Raw genomic sequence first — 18,737 nt, 5'->3', positions numbered from 1 at the left:
AAGAGCACTTACTCTCTTCCAAAGGTCCTGAGTTCAAATCCCAGCAACCACATGGTGGCTCACAACTACCCATAATGAGATCTGACGCCCTCTTCTGGTGCATCTGAAGACAGCCAGTGTACTTATGTATAATAAATAAATCTTTTTAGGTGACCTAAGGCTCAGAGCCCAAAAATAAACAATGGAAGTTGTGCTTTGCTCCGCCTAAGTTAAAGGCCATTTCATCCTGTCAATCACAGAGTACCTGTTTTGGGGGGATTGTTTCAACTATTCCTAAAGGCTACCCTCTTCATGAAATATGGCTGGCTTAGTCATGTGACCCTGGAACCCTAAAGGCAAAGGGGACCCCAGTTGAGTGTGTTAGGAACTAGGCAGAGGACACGGGTTCAAGATCACTTTTATTTGCAGAGCCTGCAATGGTTGGTTAACAATGCTAGCTAAGCTGGTACAATCTGAAAGCCATTCTCCTTGAAGGCATTCAACTAACAGACTCTCTACAAACCAGACCAGGGACCAACTGGGACATACTTCAACACACTGGGGAAGGGGCTGCTCATTCCCTTGCTCTCCACATATTTTCAAACAAGATTTGTTTAATAGCCAAATGCAACTCAAACCCATAACAAAGCAACTAGCCATCTTCAACATCACTGATTCCCTTCCCACCCGCAGAATAGAAAGCAGAGGTAAGAGGGGAGACTCTTCCTAAGGAAAACCTGGCTAGACCCCAATGGAGCAAAGATGGCGGGGAGGCCGGTGCCCGAGGATATCGACGGGCAGGAACCAAAACAGGCTGTGTAGAATCAAAGCAGCTTGGCCCCTCAGATGGGAGGCGTTCCTGAGAGCCTCACTTCCATGGGGTTAGATTAGGGGGTAACTGATGTGATACACCACTCTCTGACCCTCAAATTAAAACATGATAAACTCAGAACATTTGACTTCAAAATTTACTACGCCCTCCTGAGAAATTCTACAGTCGTCTGTAGGCCAGGATCCATACTCCTCCCACCTAATGGCCTGGGCTTTCTGCCTTCTGCTCACCCTTGGATGCCCACCCAACACTGATTGGATACTCTGACTCATGACTTTTTTTTTTTAAAGGACATTCAGTGGGCATGCTCCTCCCTCACTCTGTGGACTCCACTCTTTCATGCCTCCCCTCCCCCACCTTGGGGTACACTACAGCATTCCAGTACTGGCCTGATGGAAGCTGCCTGAAGTGCCTTCCTGTGACTCCTACACCAGCCACTGTCATGGGGATCTGGGGTGAGGAGCGGAGACAAGACTTTCCCTGGGGGACATCACAAAGGGCAGAAGTAGGTCTGGGAAGGTTAGCTTATGTCCTGTAGCCAAGCCTGGATCTGGCGCAGGCTCTTACCAGCATCTCAGTCCTTGACTTTGAGTAGCAGCAATATTAGTCTGCAGCGCCTCCTAGGGGTGACCAAGCTCCTTGCGCTGTCCACAACTTAACAGGTTTGCCTTTTTTCTTATCCCTGCCCCATTTTTTTTTTAATTAAAAGTAGAGGTAGTTCCTAGGATGATAAAACTCTACCTAGAATGGCAGTATTTTGACTTAATGAAGCAGAAAAGTAAAAGTCTTGAATTAAAACAATAATAAAATAATTGATGAAGCGGAATAAATTAAAGAGTCATCCATGAGGACCCCTCCCTTCCGGACTATCTTTGGTATGTGGCCAGCAGCACCTGGGTGGCTTTTCTCTCCTCATGACGGGCAGGCCAAGGTCTGCCCAATAAGGCCAGGTACTTCTTCAGTCAGAGCAGCCTAACACAGTGTTCCAGACTATAGACTCCAGCCTGTGCTGTGCTTGTCCAGCTTTGGCAGACAGTCCTGACGGGGAAGGACTCTTACAGAAGAGTGTAACGGTAGGATGGCCTGGGCTCCACCCTGGGAGCGTAGGAGACAGATTCAAGGAATGGAAGGCCCAGGTCTTTCTCCAGGTACCGTATAGCTGGCCCCTTTGCTTACTGCTTTGCAGCAAAGGGAAAAGGGACAGGGCAGAGGAAAGCTCAGGCTGCTGCCATTTGGCTTCAGAGCTTCTTCAGGCGACTGTACATCTCTCTTTTGCTCTTTTCCCCTGCCCAGGTCCGGCTCTTGGTGCGGAACTTCTTTAGGTCTTCTTTAAAGTCTTCATGGTGCATTGGTCGGTAGCTGGGGGGTTCACAGTGAGACTAAAGGAATATGAGAGGACACTGTCAGGACATGCCTGCCTCACATCATCTGGCTTCGTCTGCCTAGAGCTGCAAGGCTGGGAAGGCAACAAGCAGGTGCCAGTGAGTTCCATAGGAGCCTGGTGCTTAGCAGATGCATAGTGTGTCCCCAGACCCTAGCAAGCAGCAGCCACAACCAACCCAATGGTCCAGCATGGGGATGTGGGGACATGCTCACAGACATCTCACCTGGCATTTCAAAAAGAACTCCTTGTATCCCCCCTTCAGGACATACAGCTCAGGGTAGTGGAGTTTGGGGTACTCATTGCCAAGCCTATCTCTTTCTCTCACATATCGGCACCTAGTGAAAAGAAGTGAAGGACATGGTCAGGTTACCTCCTTCAGTGTAGGGTACAGGAGACAACACAGGTGGTGTTCACACACTCCTTCCACATGCCTCCTGCTGACACTATCTACAGCAATAGCTTAGAGCCAGCTTGCTCTCCATTCTGTCCTATGTTCCCCCCATTCAGCTCCTCTCACCTAAGTAGAATTCTTCCTTCTTGTGCCTTTAAATAGACTAGGCCTTCTACTTTCTCAGTAGCTTCTAGAACCCTGTGCTGTACTCTGACCAAGTGGTGTGCAAGCCATAGTTTTCAGTGTCCTACTGTGTGCTGCCTTACATCTCATCCACCCCATTCTAGTCTCCTTGTCCTCTGCCCGGGAGCTTCCACCTTTGACCTCATTTTGAAGGACTTCTGAACATTTTATACAAGTCTAAGTTTTTTTTTTGTTTTTTTGTTTTTCGAGACAGGGTTTCTCTGTGTAGCCCTGGCTATCCTGGAACTCACTCTGTAGACCAGGCTGGCCTTAAACTCAGAAATTCACCTGCCTCTGCCTCCCAAGTGCTGGGATTTAAGGCATGCGCCACCACCGCCTGGCCTAAGTTTTTTTTTTTTTAATATGCTTGTCTGCCTCTAATCTACTCTGAAATGTGACCTCCACAAAGGTAGAGTTTTGGTTTGCTATATTGCTAATTGCTAAAATAACAATAAGAACCTGAGAGTGGATTCGTGTCTCCACTATCTCCTCCATTCCTGGGTGAAATATTCAGGTCCTGCTCAAATGTTACCTTTCATGTGTTAAAGGCATTTGCTTGTTTGTTTGTTTTTGGTTTTGTTATGGGGAGGTGACAGGATCTCACTGTCACCATAGTGAGATCCTGTAGTAGTCTAGTCTGACCTTGAATCTGAGTGCTGGAATTAAAGGCATGTGCTATCACACCTGTCCTTGAATCCAGGACCTCACAAATACTAGAGAAGTGCTCTATCTGACATGAGCCACACTCCTAGCCTGATAGTAAGTTAGTCTACTTTTTTGTTACAGGATGTTGCGGGAAATATTTAAAAAGATCACTCCGCAAACTCTCTTGCCCTGCCGATACCGGCTGGCCACATCACTATGTCCTGGCGGGTCCTGCTATCCTCTCCCAGTTAGCAAGATCATCTTGCTTACATGCAACGCTCTACACACCCCACAATCAGTCACCTAGCGCCTAGTTACCCGGTGGAAACATGACTCTTAAGGCTTAATTATCTAATCAGGCTTATATATCAATAAGATCACAATTTACAAATGCTAATACAATAATTTCAGAGCCAAATGATGTTTTAAAACAAACATGTTTTAACCCAACTATTCTAAACCTTGTGAAAACTTTATCTACTTGTGGCTGTTTAAAACCGCACAGGGTCTGATTCATCTTCCTGTTCATCTGCCTCCATGCTGATTCTCTTTTTTTTTCTCCTCTGACCTCCTCACTCCTAAACTTCTAGCTCTGCCTCCCCATTCCTGTCCAATCACAGACCTGTCACTTCCCTAATGTGATTGGACAGAGAAAATGCTGCAACAACAGGATCTCATGCAGCTCAGGCTGGCCTTTATACTTCTGATCCTCTTGCTTTAGCTTCCCCAGAGCTGGAATAAGACACACACCATGTCAGATGCTGTTTAAGAGCATCACCACCATATCAACATTTGCAGAGTAAGATCTTCAGACTTTTCTGTCTTTTGTTTAAGGAACAACTGCTTGGTATTTAAAGGATGTTATAAGATTAGTAAGTAGAACTCAACACAGTGGGGGAAACTGGGAGAGCCGAAGAAAAAAAATCAATATAAAGGACCAACAGTGAGTCATTTGGAAAGAGGCTAAAGAGGTGATATTACAAAGTTACGACTGGTATCACAAGACTCAACTGGAGAAACCTGAAAATCATTTGCAATCAAAATGCAAAGATTAAGTTCATCAATTACATTCAAGAAATATGTTTGGGCTGGGTGGTAGTGTCACAGGCCTTTATTCCCAGCACTCAGAAGGCAATGAAGGTGGATCTCTGGTTTGGAGGCTAGTGTGGTCTACGTGTCCTGAGTTCCAGAACATTCAGGGCTCAACAGAGAAACCCTACCTTGAATCCCCTCCCCATCAAGGGGGAAAAATGTTTGGGATAGCAAGATGGACCTGAGTTTGATCTCAGAAATCTACATGGCAACACAGTCCCCCAAGTTGTCTTCTGAAATCTATATACATACTATGGTGGGGCACGTGCACAAAGTATAAAATAGTAATCGTAAAAAAGTCTATTTGGCTGGGTGCATAAATTCTAGCACTCGGGAGGCAGGTGGATCTCTGAGTTTGAGGCTAGACAGAGTGAGTTCCAGGACAGCTAGAGTTACACAGTGAAACCCTTTTTTGAAGGAAGAAAAGAAAGGCTGTTTAAAAGACAAATCAGTGGACAAGAAGTAAAACTAAGGGAAACTATGTTAGAAAGGGAATTACAGTTTCCACAAAAGCCATGTATACACGTAGTGGGTAGGCTGAGGCAGAACTGGAGCGACTTGTGATCTGTTCGATGGGTGCCTGGTGTGCTAGAGTTATGACGTATACCCCCAGGAAAGAAAGCACACAGCACTGCTCTTCACTGTCATGAAGCCTCTGCCCCAAAGCTTTATTCTCTGTGGTACTCACATTCGAGGGCCTCTTTCAGAAGAAAATTCACAGTGGAATACGACAATGACACGCTTGCCATCAGTAGGCACAATAGGTTTCTTGAGTAAAAAGTCCTCAACCTCTTCTTCCATGTGCAAGTTGACGGCACCCTGTGAGGATGGCAGACACCGGGCACCTGTTGAGCCAGCAGTGCAGTGCAGACCACCTGTCTCTGCTATCTCAATGAGGCTTTCTCTGTAGGTCTACATACTGTGGCCATTTCTAAATGTCACTTCATAAAGTTAGAAGCTAATCCCCTTTCACATTTAAATACTGCCTTATATGGTAATACTAAAGCGGTGTGACCGGCTCCTTCTTTCTAGAAACCTGTGTTCCAATATGTCCCTTCACAAGGTAGCAGCCTGACTGAACAGCAGGCTGTTACAGATATAAGGGCATGTTGCCAAACTGACTTCTATTCAGGAATTCTGGGGTGCTCAAACGTTCATATTTAAGTATCTCAAATGCTGCAGAACTCTTTGTGGCCCCACTGAATAAACAGCTCAGACAGCAGGGATGCCACCTAGCAATGCCCTGAAACAGGACAATGTTAGAGAGTAAAGTGGAAATGGTGGGAATATTCATTTAGTTCACATATATTGGCTTGTCTTAAATTCTCACCGTCAGACAAGAGATGTCACTATCCCACCTTCTAACTCCCAAGATAATAAGTCTCAAGAATCCAAACCTTGATGTGACCTCCTTCATATTCATACGGGTATCGGCAGTCAATGATAACAAACTCTTTAATGAGATTGGCAAACTTGCCATTCAAAACAGATGCCATCTATGAAGAGAAAGGGAGGAGGGTATCATTTGTTGGCTGTAGATAACAAGATTCCAGCTCCCCAAGTGCAATGGGTTCCACAAGCCTGACTTACAATTTCTGGAGAGATATATTTCAAATCCTGATGCTTCCCAGAGACTGTATGAAAGAGATAACCCTTTAGAAAAGTAAACAGAGGACAGTTAGGGGAATGTGAAAGCTTGCAAATATTCAAGTTTATCCTGTTGCCTGGCTGGTAGGAAGCAACCCAAAAACCAAACCCAGAAACAAACATAAGTAAATAGTATATGTTAATTACCTTTGTATTCACTAACATGTATAGGCCAGGCTAGCTTGGAACTACTAATCCCGAGTCTAGATTTGGACCATAGAAATCACAGGTGATTCCCTTTTCCCACTGGCTTTTTTGTTGTTATTGTTTTGCTTTGTTTTCCAGACAGGGTTTCTCTGTGTAGCCCTGGCTGTCCTCAAATTCAGAGACCTGCCTGCCTTTGGAATGCTGAGATTAAAGGTGTGCAGCAGCAGCAGCACCATCACCTGGCATTTTTTTCCCTCCTATTTTTATTGGGAACTCTCATCTAAGTAGGAGAGATCACTTAGATGCAGTAAGGAGGGTCAGGCCATAGAGGCACACAGATTTAGTACTAGGGTTTGAGAGGAGGCAGAGGTGGGTGATCTACAAGATGAGTTCCAGGACAGCCAGGACGACACAGAGGAACTGAGTCTCAAACAACAAACACACATGCAGTGAGGAGAGCAGGTGTAACTCGGGTCTGTAATAACAGCCTTTGAGAGGAGGACATGAGTTCATCCTAGATCATCCCCAGCCTGAGTATGAGTTTGGGGCCAACTCAGAACATGAGGTTCTGTAACAAATAAAAACACAAAGCGAGTGGGCATGGCACTGCATGCTGAGGCTGAGGCAGGAGAACTGTGTCAGTTTGAGTAAAATAGTGAGACCATGCCTTGGAAAGTGAAACAACGTGCTCATGTGATGAGCACTTGGTTGCCCAGTATGGTGTTAGGTAGTGAGAATGGAAAAACATCTTGGCACATGCTTAACAAAGATGAAGGCCTCAGTGCTCCTTAGGGAAGAGCTGGATGCGTTAAGAACTTACCCGCCACTGACAGTGAGACTAACACACCAAGGGCTTTGCTCGTTTCTCCCCCTCAAACTTCCTGTTCTTTTTTTAAAAGTCAGGGTCTCTCTAAACAGACCCATTATCCTTGAAGTTACTATATAGACCAGGCTGGCTGGCTGCCTCTGCCTTATAAGATTAAAGGTATGGGCCATCATGGCCAGCTGCCTGTCCTACCTGATGTACCAACAGCTCAGGCTCATGCTTTCCCAGACAAACTCGCACATGGGTCAGAGTGAAGGTGGGTAACCATACAGGAAACCACGGAGCCAGCAACAGTCTCATGACCAACATGTGCCTCATCCCAAGAAGTTCAACTTGTTTCTTATCTTTTACTTTTAAAACTGTTACCAAGGGGACACCCCAGAGGCCACTTTGAGGAAGGAGAAAGGCTAAGTGGGGTTCTAGCATCCCTTACCAGCACCACCCAACTAGAGTAGCTCTGTTTGCAGTTACCTTGGAGAAATCCCCTATAAGGTCTCTTGGGTCACTGTCCAGAATGTTCTCAATGGTTCCTTTGGGGGAAGACATCGGGGATAGAGACTGGTGCAGGAGCTACAAGATATCCAAGGTAGAGAATGAGAACAGGGTTTTGACTAAAACCCCTAAAATTATTTACCTTTACCACACCAAGAAGAAGAAACTGAAATATGAATGCCTATAGTAAGTAAGTAAAAGATTCTGTGCACTGGGCGGTGGTGGCTCATGCCTTTAATCCCAGCACTTAGGAGGCAGAGACAGGCAGATTTCTGAGTTCGAGGCCAGCCTGGTCTACAGAGTGAGTTCCAGGATAGCCAGGGCTACACAGAGAAACCCTGTCTCGAAAAACCAAAAAAAAAAAAAAAAAAAAAAAATTTCTATGCTGTGACTGAGTCAGAGGAAAAAAAGATAGCTCCATGCTATTTCTTAACCAGTTGAATTTCTCTGAAACCCCCTATCTTTCTGGAGACAGTGTTTTACCATGTATCTCTGGTTGGCCTGGAACTTGATAATGTAGACCAGGCTCGCCTCAAACTCAGAATCCACAGGGATTACCATCATGCCAACACACCAGCACCTTTCCTTTTTTATTGTTCACAATGAAAACTGCTGAGCTGGGCTGGTGAGATGGCTCAGTGGGTAAGAGCACTGACTGCTCTTCCAAAGGTCCTAAGTTCAAGTCCCAGCAACCACATGGTGGCTCACAACCACCTGTAATGAGATGTCCTCTTCTGGCAAATCTGAAAACAGCTACAATGTATTTATATATAATAATAAATAAATCTTTGGGCTAGAGCCAGCAGGGCCAACCAGAGCAAGCAGAGGTCCTAAAATTCAATTCCCAACAACCGCATGAAGGCTCACAACCATCTGTACAGCTACCGTGTACTCATATGCATAAAATAAATAAATCTTAAAAAAAAAAGAAAAAGAAAAAGAAAACTGCTGAGCTGATATCAAGAGAGACATGAGCCTAGCCAGGGCTACATGGCAAGAATCTGCCTTAAAAATAAAAATTAAAAAACAAAAAACCAAATCAAAACCTGAACCTGTCACTGTAACAGATGATCATTGCCATGTACCTCACAAAATAACACATAATTACTCTATCTCAGTACAGATCCTGAACTTCTGATAAGAAAGGTTTTGTAAGAAAACAAAATTGAAGTTGTAAAGATCATTTGGATTGCTTCTAACTAAATAGCCTTCTGTGATTCTGCCCAACAGTTACACAAGGAACCACTGTGTAAGCATGCCTGAGAATGTAATCTAGAGGCAACAGGAGTAAGATTAGAACTTTGAACTATTTATTTCTTTTTCTCTTACAAGGAGAGCAGTAAACCTTTCAAAGACACAATGAGGCAGGTGAGGTGCTCAGAGGGTAAAAGTACTTGTATGTGCCTGACAATCCTGGAACGTTGTCCTCTGATCTCCAAACATGCCATAGCACACCCAGGACTTACAACTTAATAGTATTTAAAAGGAGGCCAGAGGTGGGTGGGCACATTAAGATTCTTTCCCAAGCCCAGCCTGTCAGGTTAGAGTAGAGAGAGATCCAGACAGCACTCTTTGATGGTCCTTCCCTCCCCTAACCCCCGCCTTTTTCCTTAAACAGGAAATTAAAAAAAAAAGTGCCAGGTGGCAGTGTGTGTGTACACCTTTAAATCCCAGCACTAGAGAGGGAGAGACAGACAGATCTGTCCTTTAGCAATATCAAGAAGCTGTAGCAATTCTATTTTATAGACAGGGGTTCTTGTGCACCATGGCACAGACACACAAAAAACAAAATTTCAAACAACAACAACAAAAAAAACCTCAAAATGAACAAACAAAAAAACAAAACAACCAAACCAAACCAAACATCAAAAATCAAAAACCTGGGTATTGTGATTCTAGCACAAGGGAGGTAGAGGCAGAGGAAAAGTTCAAGGTAAGCAAGACATGCCAACACTCTGCAAAAAAAACTGTCTCCAAGTAGTCCTCTGACCTCCACATGTGCACTATACATTTCTACCGCTGAATAAATGATTGGCAGAGGAAAGTAAGAAAGAGTAGAGATGGAGTTTGGTGACCAAGCACTTGAGTAATATGCACAACACCCTGCCAGTCCGTAGCAGCAAGCAAACTCATCCCCCACAACTGCATCCTAAAAAGCAAACAATAAAACCCCACATAATGGGGACTGGAGAGATGGCTCAACAGCTAAGAACATTTTGTTGTCCCCAGTACCACATGGTGGATCACACTATTAGTAGTTGCAGTTCTAGGGGATCCAATGCCTTCTGACCTCTGTGGACACTGGGCATGCACGTTGTACACAGACATATATGCAGACAAAACAATCATACACACAGTAACAGGAGAATGAACTCCCCCAAATCCAGATACCATATGACTACAATACTAAGGTGGTTTAAATGGACAGACCCATAGTTGGAGCATTAATGTGGTCCCAATTGATGACACCACTTGGGGGACTTAGGAGAAGTGGTGGTGCAGCTAGAGGAAGTTGCCACTGGATTTCCTTTCTTTTTCCCTTCTTTGTGCTTTGAGACAGTTTCTCTGTATAGCTCTGGCTGCCCTCGAACTCAGATCCACTTTCCTGTCCATCACGTCCAGCCTCAGGGCTGAGGTTTCAAAAATCCTAATGCTGCCCCCAATTCACTCTGCTTTTTCTGTTCTCATGACTTACTGCCATGCCTCCTCTCAGTGATGGTAATAACCTTAAGCCCAAAACAAACCCGGTTCTGTAACTTGCCTTAGTTATGGTATTTCATCACAGCAATAGAAAAGAAACTAATACAAACACCTAAAATGAACAGCACATTACCAAATACTACTCAGAAACAGAATGAATGCAGCTAGCTCATACACTGCTGTTGAACACACCACTCTGGAAAACTATTTGGCAGTATCTGCACCTGGTCCATGGCACAGCAATTCTAGCCCTATGAGATTATCTAGGGGATCAAAAACAATCGTGGACTCTATAGACCAGTGGGAGCCTCTAAATATGACAAGTGACTCAAGTTCTTTAACAAAACAGACAAAAAGAACAGATATTTAAAGAATGTAGGACGGTGGTGAGCACCTGCAATCCAACACCAGGGCAGAGACAGGAGGATCACAAGTTCCAGGCCCACCTGAAACAAAACTCTGTCTCAAAAGCCAAAGCAAAATAAAAGCCTAGTAACAAATGACACAATCTCTTAAGTAAAAACAAACAGAAGCAAATAAAAGTAGCAAGGCTTGCCGGGCAGTGGTGGTGCACTCCTTTAATCCCTGCGTTAGGCAGGCAGAGACAGGCGGGTCTCTGAATTCAAGGCCAGCCTGGTATACAGAGTGAGTGCCAGGGCAGCCAGAGTTATACAGAGAAACCTGTTCAGAAAACAAAACAAAACAAGAGTAGTAAGATTTGGCAAGGACAGGACCAACAAGTGGAAATGTTTAGAGCTGAAAGACTTATGACTCTAGATCAAGGCAGAACTTAACTAACCTGGCTTGGCTCCTGAACATCTGCTTTCATAGGACTGGCCATGCTCTTCCTCCTCTTTGTGCCTCGAGGAGATGCCTCACAAGATCGATCTGTTCTCTTCAACACTGCCCGAGTGCTGGAGCTGCTGCTGGTGGAGCTGCACGGGGAAGGGGAGTCGAACAGTCTGCACTGATCGGCCTAAGGGTGAAAGAGGCAGATCCAACCTTGGATTAAAATCTAACCAGTTGAATGGCAATTAGTCTAAACCCAGGCCCTAAGCCCTATGTTGTTGCAGCCAACAGTTAAGGACTACTTTGTTTAGTGGCTCAGCTCCTCACAACCCCACATACCGAATAACTTACGAGGTTTGTAGGTCTTCTCATGACAAGAGGAGCTGTCCAGAGGCTTGCCATGCACGATGGGGTCTCCTCATCATTCTAGAGAAAGAGAGAACTGTGTTTAAATAGATCCAGCAGAGGGGCTAGGAAGAAGAAAAAGACCCAGAATCTAAATGCCAGACAAGTCTAGATAAGAAGTTTTGTGCTTTGTTTTAGAGAGAATCTTACTGTGTAGCAGGGGGTGGCCTTGAACTTGCAGCTTATGGCAACCCTTCTGTTCAGCATCCTGAATGTTAAAATTACTGGCATGTAACACCAGGGCAGACTAGTATCTTTTTGGTATAAGGGACTGATTGAGCCTAAGGCCTTGTACACGCCCCCAAGCACATGCTACATCTTAGTTCCAGAAGTTTCTCAATATATTTCTCCTTCCCTACTCCTAAGACTCATTAGTATCTCTCAGGGTACGAGAAAAGATCCGACCAGTATTATCTGACCTCCCACCCTGCTGGATTTAGTCAGACAGACAGAAGAGTCAATGAACTTTCACAAAATGAACTATCATTCAGTCAGCTGAGAACCCAAGGAACTGTTTATTTAGGAGGCTTCTGCAGGATGGTTAGAATGAGTAGGCACACCCACCCACAGATGGTACCTTCATATTCTCTCCATCCAGAAGGTCTATGAAGCCATCATCCTCATCAGACAAAGTGGCTTTCACGGGTGACTGGGGTGTAAAAAGAGGACTGAAATTTCCTGATTCACTAATATCACTTTCATTTGAAGATAGCTGAAAGACAAAATTAGCAAGGACTCTAGACTACTTTGATTGCTTAGGTGGGCTGCTTAAAGAAAAAAGAGATAGTATGTGTGTGCACCATGTATGAACTTGGCACCCTGAGGTCAGAAGAGGGCACTGGACTCCCTGACTCCTGAGATCTTCTTGCAGTGAGAACTAAGGCCATGTGAAGGCTGTGATTGATCATCTAAACCTGTTGAAAGTACAAGTGTCTGCGGAGATCACAAAATAGCAGACCAGGGAAAGGTCAAGAAAGCCTAAGTAACTGCAGATACATAGAAACAAGGGGATTCGTTCTAAGCTCTACCCTACTCCTTTACTATTTCAGGAGACAGGGCAGTCAAGGATAAGCTAAATAAAACCTGTGAACCTTTCTTCCACTTTCCAAATGTTGAGATCACAGGTGCACACCACCAAGTTTGGCCTCTAATGTAGCTCTTCATTAGGATTGGGGGTGGAGAGATGGCTCCGTGGGTAAGAACAAGCACTGCTCTTGGGAGAAGCTTGGAGTTTAATTTCCAGTATCTCCATCAGACAGCTCACAGCTGCCTGTAGTTCCAGCTTCAAGTGATCCTAAGCCTCTGGTCTCCTTGGGCAGCTGTATGCATGTGCACATACCAACCCGCCCCACAAAATTAAAAATAAAAGTGATTTAAACTAAAATGATAGCTGCCCAGTTTTAAAATGAGGGATTATGAAGTACTAGGCAGCAACAAAATCTTCACAACTATAATCTCATTTAAGTCACACCACACACTTCTGGTAGTCAATCCCTAATGTTCATCCTATCTCAGTCCCAGGTGTAGCTGGGACTACATGTGTCAACATAGCCAAATAACCCTTTGCTTTTTTCTTTTTCTTTTGTATTTTCGAAATCTTTTTTGTTTTCTTAAAAGAAAACTGATGCTAGGCGGTGGTGGCTCATGCCACCATTTAATCCTAGCACTTGGGAGGCAGAGGCAGGAGGATTTCTGAGTTCAAGGCCAGCCTGGTCTACAGAGTGAGTTCTAGGACAGCCAGGGCTATACAGAGGAACCCTGCCTCAGAAAAAAGCAAACTAACAAAAAAAAAACCAAACCAAACCAAACCAATATAAAAAAAAAAGGAAACTGATGCTTAAGGGGTACCAAGATCATATACCTCATCTATTCAACACCCTACCTTGGAAACCAACTTGGTGCAGTGGCGAACACCTGTGACCCTAGAGGCAGGAGCATAAAGAATTCAGGACTAGTTTTGACTACATAGCAAATTTGAGGCTGGCCTAGGGATTTAAGGGATCCTATCTTAAAAAAGCAAATAACAACAAAATCCCCAATCCAGACAAAAGCCAAACCAGTAAGATAAGCACGGGCTTTTAAGAAGCTTGCATCCTCAGCATCTATAATTATAGGTGCTCTTAACAATCAGGCAGTCACAGAAAATCTTAGTGTTCTGATTCCCAAGTGTCTACCAAAAATATTCAGCTTCAGATATATTTTCAAACTATTGTCATGTACTGAGGAATCTATAGTTAAATTCTAGCCTGTTTTTACATGTCCTTTGACGAGTATATCAACTTCTCTAATGAAACTTTCCAATCTACCAAATAACTCCAGCTAATTCATAGGCCTCAGCCATGAGCCACCAAGCAATAACAGTAAACTTCCTTTTTTGTTTTTGAAACAGGAGTTCATGTAGCCCAGGCTGGTCTTAAATCGTAGCAGAGCAGAGCATAACCTTGAACTCTTGGTCCTCCTCCCTCTACCTTCTAAATGCTTGGGTTATAGGCATACACCATAGGCTCAGCAGGAATAAATTTCATGCTGATATAACACACACACACACACACACATGCCATGTTGTAAATTATACTTCCCATAATGAACTCCTAATACAAAAGCCAAAACACATACCATCCGAGCTGGGGCTGAATTCTGCCTGTGTGTAAAGGGATCTTTACTCTCCTCATGAACATGAGTATTCAGGCAGCCACGAGATGCAGGTCTTATTGGCTTTTTAAATTCAAATGCTTCCTGCAAAACAATATATTTGAAATATTTTCTACTGTCCATAAAACAAGCTCTAGGGCTGGTGAGGTGGCTTGGCAGGTAAATACACTTGCTGAGAAGCCTGAAGATCAGAATTCCATCCTCAAGCCCCACATGGTGGAAAGAGAACATACTTCTGAAAGTTGACCTGTTTTCCACAGTGCATGTTCCCACCCTCAGGCTTTCTCTTTCATTAAATAAAATTAATGAAAACTTGTTGAGGCTAGAGAGATGGCTTAGCAGTAAGAGCAGAGTTCCTTTTAATTAATTAATTAATTAATTAATTCTCTCTCTCTTTCATTTTGTATTCTGAGACAGGGTTTCTCCCTGGAGCTATGACTGTTCTGGACTTCAGTCTGTACACCATGCTGCCCTTTGGTGAAGTCATACTGGAAAGGTTGACAAACTGCTCCAACCAGTCAAGGAGGGAATCCATTTGCCTGGAATATCTCATGATGTCTCCCAAAGTTGCCAAACAAAATCTGCTTTCATACAGGGCGTGGGTTTTGTAAGGGTTATCAACTGGTATTTTAGCAGGAAATTGGAAACAACAGATATATGGAAATAGAGTGAACGATAGGCAAGTCAATCAATCTCTTCAACTATTCTAGATAAGACACCCTGTGCAATTTAAGAGAGAAAGCCAGGCAGGGTACCCATGGACCACACCATCCTCAAGGCAACCATTTCAGATATTTTCCACAGAAATTGCCTGGCTTTGGATTTTAGTTTATCACTCCAGTGTTTATAAATGTGACAGATATTCATCACAGGAATAAGGTGCAAGAAAAAGGTGCTGCCAGGTGGGACCAATGGCACACAGCTTGCAAACACAATTAATAAGGTTTTCATGAGCTTAGTTACCCTTGGGTTGGAGGCAAGAAAGAAATTCTTTCTAAAGTCTTCAATAGACTCCTCCAGATAAAACTCGTGGATGTAATTACTCCTCATGAAAGCTACTTCATAAAATCCAGCAACATTTACCTGTTCTAAATTCAGGTACTGTTCTAAATTCTCTACATCTGTAATCTTATTTAATGTCTAAAACAGCCATAATAGATATTGCTACCTTACAAAAACCAACCAAAACAACAAGAAACCCACAAAGGAGCCTAACAAAACTCCAGGATCACAAAGCTAGACAGAAGCAAGACTCAATTCAGATTTCTCTACTGAAAGGCTAGGTGTGGCCTTTCCACTAGTCATGTTAGATGGCAGCCGAGCTGGGTCACTTGTAAGCTGCTGACACCAAGGTTTCACTTCCAGCCTGGGTTACCATGTTGATGCTACACTTACATTTTCTTTATTTTCATCCTGGTCGATGAGCTGAAAGATGTCATGGTCTAGAGAATCAGAGTGGCTCCTCTTCAGTGCTGGGCTACATCCCAAGAGCTTCTGCTACCAAAGTCAAAATGAGAAATTGAGTTCACAGAGGAAAGCACAATGGGAAACTCAGTTTTCCTTTTTCTTTTTTGAGATAAGCTTTTTACTCTGAAGCCCAGGCTGGCCTTGAACTTGAGATGACCTTCCTGCCTCAGCCTCCCAAATGCTAGGATTACAGGTTTGACCTATTATACCCAGCCAAAACCTTAATTCTTAAAGAAATGAAGAGGGGTTTGGAAGAACTAGCTTACTACCACACAATGTGGCAGGTAACCAGTAACTGTGCCCAGGGCTCCATCCTGTTCTAACTCAGAATGGCCTGGTACCTAATCAGACAAGGCCTATAGCCCTCTCAGCAGGTAGAATACAGTCCCACACTAACCCCTAGTAACATTTGCATAAAAAGAACATTTCCTGGTTTGATAAAACTGAGATTGAGTACAAAGTCCACAAGAGGCAGTCACTGTTGAAGTTGCTCTAGGTAATAGCTTACTGCCTGTGTGCTTACAGGGACATAGAAGAGCAGTTGCCTCTTCCTCGACACAGGAAAGGCGGTGTTTGATGGAGTAATTTATAGGTATTAGCTCAAAACAACAATGGAACTTACAGGTAGGGAATTTATTCTCCTCAGGGAAATTTCAAGGCTGTAATGAGATCAAAAGGTAAACATAAGAATAAAGAGATATTTATATGAGCAGATTCATACGGCTCAACGTATAGCAGGGGCAGGAGGACAGGCATGTCAGGTTCTCATTTTAGCATATACAAAGGATAGTGTTCCCTGGTCTCAGGAGCACCCTGGATTGAAAAAAACAAAACAAAACAAAAAAAACCCTGTGATGTCTCCTAAAATACACATATTCATTCATTTAAGACTTCAATGTCAAAAAGTAGAGCAGGGGAAATTACAACTAAACTAAAGGAGGGAAGTCCTGCAAACTGCTGACACAGAGCAACACTCATTGCCAGCAGTGTTTGTAGCACCCAGGCAGTTCACTAGGCACAGCTAACCGCAGAGCTCCGTTCCACTGTATGAAGGATGTCATTCAAAAGTTAAGTGTTGGGCTGGAGAGATGGTTCAGTGGTTAAGAGTACTGATTGCTATTCTAGAGGTCCTGAGTTCAATTCCCAGCAACCACATGGTGGCTCACAACCATCTGTGATGGGATCTGATGCCCTCTTCTGGTATGTCTGAAGACAGTTGCTCAAATAAATAAAATAAATAAATCTTATAAATAAAATAAATCTTTAAAACTGCCTAGCCTGGCCTTGAGTTTTTGATCCTTTTGCCTTAACTTCCTGAGTAGCTGAGAGTGCAAGCCTGTGCCACTAGGGTTACTTAAGGAAAACTTTCTTCTAAGTAGAAAAATTTAAAGGAATGAATACATACTTTTCTTTTCTGTCCAAGGGCCCAGGAGAATCTAGACAGAAACCTTTGAGAAATAAAAACAAAATTCTTAGGAAATAATATACATCCTGGTGTAAAGCAACATTTTCTAAGTACACCCATGGATCCTCTATTTGCAAATATCATCAAGAGAAACAAGACTGTCTAAGGCTAACTAATATCAAGACTGACTGATTTTTCAGATAACACTGACCCCTATAACTTCTTGTGGAGTTATGTCTTTTCAAATATACTCATTTAGGGGTATGAAAAATACAATCAGTTAAGTTCAGTTCTAAGAGGCCAATCTGGTGTATACAGTGAAATTGTCTTAAAAAAATAGTGTTAGAAAGATGGTTCAGAAGAGGACTTGAGTTCAATTCCCAGCAACCACATGCTAATGCCTGTAACTCAGTTCCAGGGGATCTGACACCCTCTCCTGGCCTTCAAGGAAAGTACACACCATGTGCACACATGGGAGGTGTGTAAGCCAACATCCACACATATAAAAGCACACATTTTAAAAAAAAGAACCAAAATAAAGACTTGGCACTTTTTCTCTTCAAAAACTGTCCCAGGAGCTTCCTCTGTACTCTACTGAAGGGTGTTTGTCACTCTACACCATAATTTCTATGTGTACTGTTACCAATTAAATTCCTAGGCAAGGTGCTTCCCGAATGGCTGACTCCAGATGAATGTGAAGGCTGAACGAACACCTGGATTTGTCAGGGGGCCCATGCCTTTAATCACAGCACTCAAGAGGCAAGAGGCCAATGTGATCTACAATGGTGAGACCCTGTCTCAAAATAAATTGATTTAATTAAATTCTTAAAAATAAGGGATTCAGTGAATAGCACTTGGTGCTTCTATAGAGGGGACAAATTCAGTTCCTAGCAACCGTATCAGGCAGCTCACAAAGGTCTGTAACTCCAGCTTCAGGGGCTCTGGTGCCTTCTAATCTAAACACATACGTACACACACAAGCACATACGTACACATAGATAATAACCACAGTACCTGAATCAGTCGATTCCGAGGAGCCCATTCTCTGTAGACTGCTGTTATTTCTCACTTCCATTGGTTTCTCATAGTCACTGAAACCAAGAGAAATACCTCCACATGAACAATTTCTAGCACATGACTAAAAGGTCACATACAGGAGATGGGGCCATGAAGTAGCCAGGTTGCCACAAACCATCTTTGAGAGACCAAGCCAAGGACACCCCACACTCACACTTGGCCACCCAGAATACCCCAGTTGTTAGCATTTAAACAAAGAAAGGAGTGAGTGGCTTGGCCTTGGGCCACATTTTAAGACATGCCTGTGGCAAAGGCTGGGTTTCCTTAAATGAGAGCTTCAGTCTGAGGTACTGTGCTAGGAGTAAGGGCAAAGGTGACTAGGCCAGGAGACCCAGCTTTTCAGGGTTTGGAAAAGTCGTAGGACAAGTTTAGGAGACGAGATGTCCAACACTGAAGATAAAGCAATTTCACTGAAAATAGTGGAAAGCCTTTTTGTTAGTGGGACTAGTAGTGTCGTGGGACTACTAAGTCTACGAAGATTTCCAATACAGAAAAGTTAGGTAAAAAGTGATAGCTTACTTAAAAAGGTAGATGGGTAGATAGATAGAAGAAATGTGTCGGCCAAGTGGCTGCATAGATTTTGCACAGATGCAAGAAGAGAAAATACCATGGTCCTTTGTTGAG

General features: G+C 43.6%; 1 protein-coding gene across 2 annotated transcripts in view; it reads right to left on the bottom strand.

Moving 5' to 3' along the window:
* Positions 1-379: 379 nt before the first annotated feature.
* The window catches only part of Cdc25a (cell division cycle 25A), a 19,174-nt gene continuing 816 nt past the window's right edge, over positions 380-18,737 (bottom strand). Inside the window, exons 2-15 of one of the 2 annotated variants that reach the window (XM_031344368.1) lie at positions 18,051-18,127; positions 17,037-17,079; positions 16,254-16,290; positions 15,560-15,658; positions 14,129-14,248; positions 12,090-12,224; positions 11,459-11,533; positions 11,118-11,294; positions 7,598-7,696; positions 6,097-6,159; positions 5,904-6,002; positions 5,195-5,325; positions 2,419-2,530; positions 380-2,190 (exon numbers count right to left, since the gene is read on the bottom strand). In XM_031344368.1, the coding sequence (XP_031200228.1) occupies positions 2,050-2,190; positions 2,419-2,530; positions 5,195-5,325; positions 5,904-6,002; positions 6,097-6,159; positions 7,598-7,696; positions 11,118-11,294; positions 11,459-11,533; positions 12,090-12,224; positions 14,129-14,248; positions 15,560-15,658; positions 16,254-16,290; positions 17,037-17,079; positions 18,051-18,127 (1,408 nt within the window). In that variant the 3' untranslated portion in view covers positions 380-2,049. Of the gene's footprint in view, positions 2,191-2,418; positions 2,531-5,194; positions 5,326-5,903; positions 6,003-6,096; positions 6,160-7,597; positions 7,697-11,117; positions 11,295-11,458; positions 11,534-12,089; positions 12,225-14,128; positions 14,249-15,559; positions 15,662-16,253; positions 16,291-17,036; positions 17,080-18,050; positions 18,128-18,737 lie in introns of both variants that reach the window. The other variant, XM_031344367.1, reaches the window with a different exon arrangement.

Source organism: Mastomys coucha, unplaced genomic scaffold, assembly GCF_008632895.1.
Source record: "Mastomys coucha isolate ucsf_1 unplaced genomic scaffold, UCSF_Mcou_1 pScaffold23, whole genome shotgun sequence".
Classification (NCBI taxonomy): domain Eukaryota; kingdom Metazoa; phylum Chordata; class Mammalia; order Rodentia; family Muridae; genus Mastomys; species Mastomys coucha.
This window is presented reverse-complemented; position numbering and strand designations above follow the sequence as displayed.